Here is a 3,764-nt window from a genome sequence, read left to right as displayed (position 1 = left end):
TGATAAGATCTAACCATGGTTCGTGCCCATCACTCCTTCCATGGAACTTCCATGAAACCAGTTTCTATACTGCATCCATCTTCAAGGCTGTTCATGCCTTTGAGAGTGGAGTCAAGCCATCCCTCTTATCTCCTAACCAATTGCGTGTGTTCCCAAGACACAGAGGAAGCCTTATATATGATCATCCATGATCAATCACCATCTAAAGGTCGTGCATCACTTCCCTCTTGGGAATGGATTCCGGCCAACTCCCTCTTTTCCTCACCATTTGCGTGTGTTCACAGGCTCCAGATAAGGCTTTGGGTGTTGTCAACAATGATCAAAACCGTTCAGAGGGTCGTTCTCAACTTCCCCCTTAATCCGCCCCAAAACTGTCTCCTTATGGCCTTCACACCACCATGGGTCTTGGATTGGGAATCCGACCAACTCTCATTTTTTCTCTGTCTCTGAATGATATTTTCCACAGGGAGGGACAAAAATACAAGGAAGAAGTCGGATATAACTGCCCCCTTAACTGCCTGGATGAGTAGTTACCAAAAGTGAGCCAAATGGGGCGGTTTTCCCTTTTTCCCGTAACCGCCGCCTAGTAACTGCCTCTTGGCGGTTTCTTCCCATTTTAAATTCACGTCCTAGGCCTTCCAAACCACCCCTGGACATGTCTAAAATAAGCCCAAAGTGATTGCCCACGCCCATGGTTCAACCACAAGAGCCCACCGGCCCATTGGTACACATGGGTCGTCCACAAGGCCCGGTCACTGTCTGGACCCGGTCCAACTGCCTAACACTTGAACACTCAGTCCAGCTGAGTTGAGCTGACCCCCAGCTGAACCCAGCTGAGTCAGCTAGTAGTTCAGATAGTGTGAGCTTACCAGTGAGTGTGGAGCTAACACACTCTACTTGAGCTCCAACCGAGCTTCGTCCAGCCGGTTGAGCTTCTTCCTTGCATCTCCTAGTTGTCATACTCTACATCCAGCTAGTTTCTTTCATCTTATTGAATCCTTATAAGTCCCTTGGTCCATTTCCAGACCTAGACTTAGTTTTCACATGGTCCATTCTGATCATTCACTTCATTACAGCTTGTTCACGATCAATTCCCATGATCTGAACCAAAGCAGTCCCGTTTCTGTTGAAACGTATAGACCCTATGTCAAGTTCCAGGAACGGGGACATGACAACCACTATGGAGAGCTGCGTATAAAGACTCTAAAAATGACTCAAAACATACTATATATACTCTAAATAAGAATTTATATCATGATTAAAACCTATAAAAATCATGATATATCAATTTCCACAAACTCATCATTTGCTTATCGTCAAACAAAACATAGTCTAAACATGTGGAAGAAGTTTAAAAACACAGGAACTCACAAATTCTTTATAACACACACTTTCACCATTACCTGTTGCAAAGCTTATCAAATTCTACCAACCTTAGAAAGTGCTTGCATGTACTTGACCTATGCTTAGCAAACAAACCATTTTCAGCCCACATCTCACAAGTGATATCCAAATTAATCACCACTGACCTTATTTAATAACCTTATGTGCAGTCTAACAATATACATTTTGTATTTACGCCCGACCCAGAGCCATGGTTGGACCGGCAAACCCAATTTTATCTTATTTTCTTGATTTTACATGTTTCTAAGTAAATAATGTTGTGTTGTAAATCAAATTCATTGATCTTATTCAATTTTGTAAAATCAGAGATAACATCAAGTAAACTATTTTATTGTGATATTTAGATTTTGATGAACATTTTACTTTACAATCTGAAAAACATATAGTGAACGATGATAGAAAGAACTAAATTTAGTTAATGAGATTTAATATTAATTTAATTTTGTTATCAAAAATCTATTATAATCTTGATATTTACTTTTGGTTTATTTTGATTTAAAATTTATTCTTATTGTTGATAATAGATATCTAAAACTTATGAGATTTAAGTCTTGCTATGTTTCATTATATGTCCTCTCCTAACATTTTACAAAAATTATTAACTGCAAAATATTTTATGTGTGAAATGAAAGTAAAATATAAAGACACCAAGTTTACATATTTTAACTATTTTTAAAAAAAAATTGCAAAATTTCTCTTATATTTTTAATAGACAATATATAATAACATATTAAAATTAATTAATTTACTAATCCATGGTTGACCCAATAATTTGGTGACCCAAAAAGTTGTTCAGATCAGTGTACGTGTCGGCTAAAAAACATTTCTTTTCGTTTATGGTGGTATATATAATCTTGGGACTACCGAAAAATAGGAAAGCAACATGAAGAAAAGTCAGATACATAAAACTAAATCATACTATAATGATATGCACTACTTATCTATTAGAAAGACCTGAAAAATTGATGAACCAAAATGAACATTAGAAAAATATTTCCTTTTCTTTAAACCTAAAATCAGACAACCCAAATTGTCACAATATTGCACCTATCTCAGAACTTGGTCTCAACTTCTACAAAAAATATCTCTTAATTTTTTTTTGCTAAATTTTAAATACCGTAGAAATGGATAAAAGATTTTACAAAAAAATCTTAGTTCTGAGCCATCTTGACAAAAAGAAATAAAAACAATATGGACCACTAAATTAGCCTACAAGCACAAGCTTATCTTAACCACAAAGGCATAATAGACGAGAACTGCTTGCTATGTCTCCTAGCAGAGATAATATTCCTCATGTCTCGATCAATGCCCTGGAACACAGCTGAAGCAGTAATAGAAATCTGGTTGTAAATTAAATTATTCCTCTGCTTACACAAGTGAAATATAACCGTTTGAGTGGCTTAATTATTTTCCAGAATTAATTACAATTGATCTACTACGTTAGGAGGAGTCTGATTAACCTGATCTTTGAAGTCCGCTTTTGTGCTAAGCTCCTCAAAGGCATTGACAATATTCTGCAGCCTTGCAATAAACTCGATCAGAAGGGAAGCAAACGTAGCCAAAGACAAAGAACTCGCGCTTTCGTATATTTTGCCTTCCATCTCATTTACCACAGAACCGCCAATGAAAGACACACTTGGCCACATCTCGCGATTCCTTAGCATCATTGTAACGGCCCGGTTCCTAGCCCAAAAATTTCTTAAGGAGAACCCGTTAAGACTGCAGCCCATTAGGGTAAATGACCTAGGGTTCTCTCCTTTTTCTATAAATGAAGCTGCCTCCTCTCATTTTTCTCTCATTCTGAAACTGGAGCGAAGCTCTGCAGAGATTTAGAGAGACTAGGAAACCCTAACCATCTGGCTTCTCTTTTCCTTTTCTCTCTTCTTCTCTCACGCCTCTCATTCTCTTTCTCTCCCTCTCCTTTCTCTTTCGGTTGGATCTCTTCCTCTCTCCTCGCCGCGAGTCCCCCGAGATCAAGCCGAGCCGCCGGTGGTGATGCTCGTCCAAGTGGTGGTGGGGTGATCGCCCAAATGTGGTGATGGTGGTGGCTGTGTGGTGTTGTGGTGGTGACTAGATCTCATCTCTCTCTTGTTTACTTGTTCCAGATCTGTTCAGATCTCATCCCCTTTGTCTCTTGTTCCAGATCCAGATTTAGGCTAAGGTGGAGTGTCTTGAACCCATCTTGTTCTCATGTTCTGTATACTCCTTTATGTTGGAGTTAGGATTGATTAGACCTTGTTTGAAGAGCTAGGATGATAGAACCTGGTTAGTACTAGGTTGATAGATGAATGGATCATGATGCATAAGAACCCTCATACTGTTAAATGGGACTTAATGAACTGTCTTGTGTTGTTGTGGTG

The 3,764-nt window shown here is 38.6% G+C and overlaps 1 protein-coding gene across 1 annotated transcript in view; it reads right to left on the bottom strand.

The window, feature by feature from the left end:
• Window positions 1-2,825: 2,825 nt before the first annotated feature.
• The window catches only part of LOC106302425 (aluminum-activated malate transporter 6-like), a 6,746-nt gene continuing 5,807 nt past the window's right edge, over window positions 2,826-3,764 (bottom strand). The window contains 1 exon segment of the mRNA XM_013738937.1: window positions 2,826-3,071. Within this exon segment, the coding sequence (XP_013594391.1) occupies window positions 2,826-3,071 (246 nt within the window).

Source organism: Brassica oleracea, chromosome C7, assembly GCF_000695525.1.
Source record: "Brassica oleracea var. oleracea cultivar TO1000 chromosome C7, BOL, whole genome shotgun sequence".
NCBI lineage: Eukaryota > Viridiplantae > Streptophyta > Magnoliopsida > Brassicales > Brassicaceae > Brassica > Brassica oleracea.
This window is presented reverse-complemented; position numbering and strand designations above follow the sequence as displayed.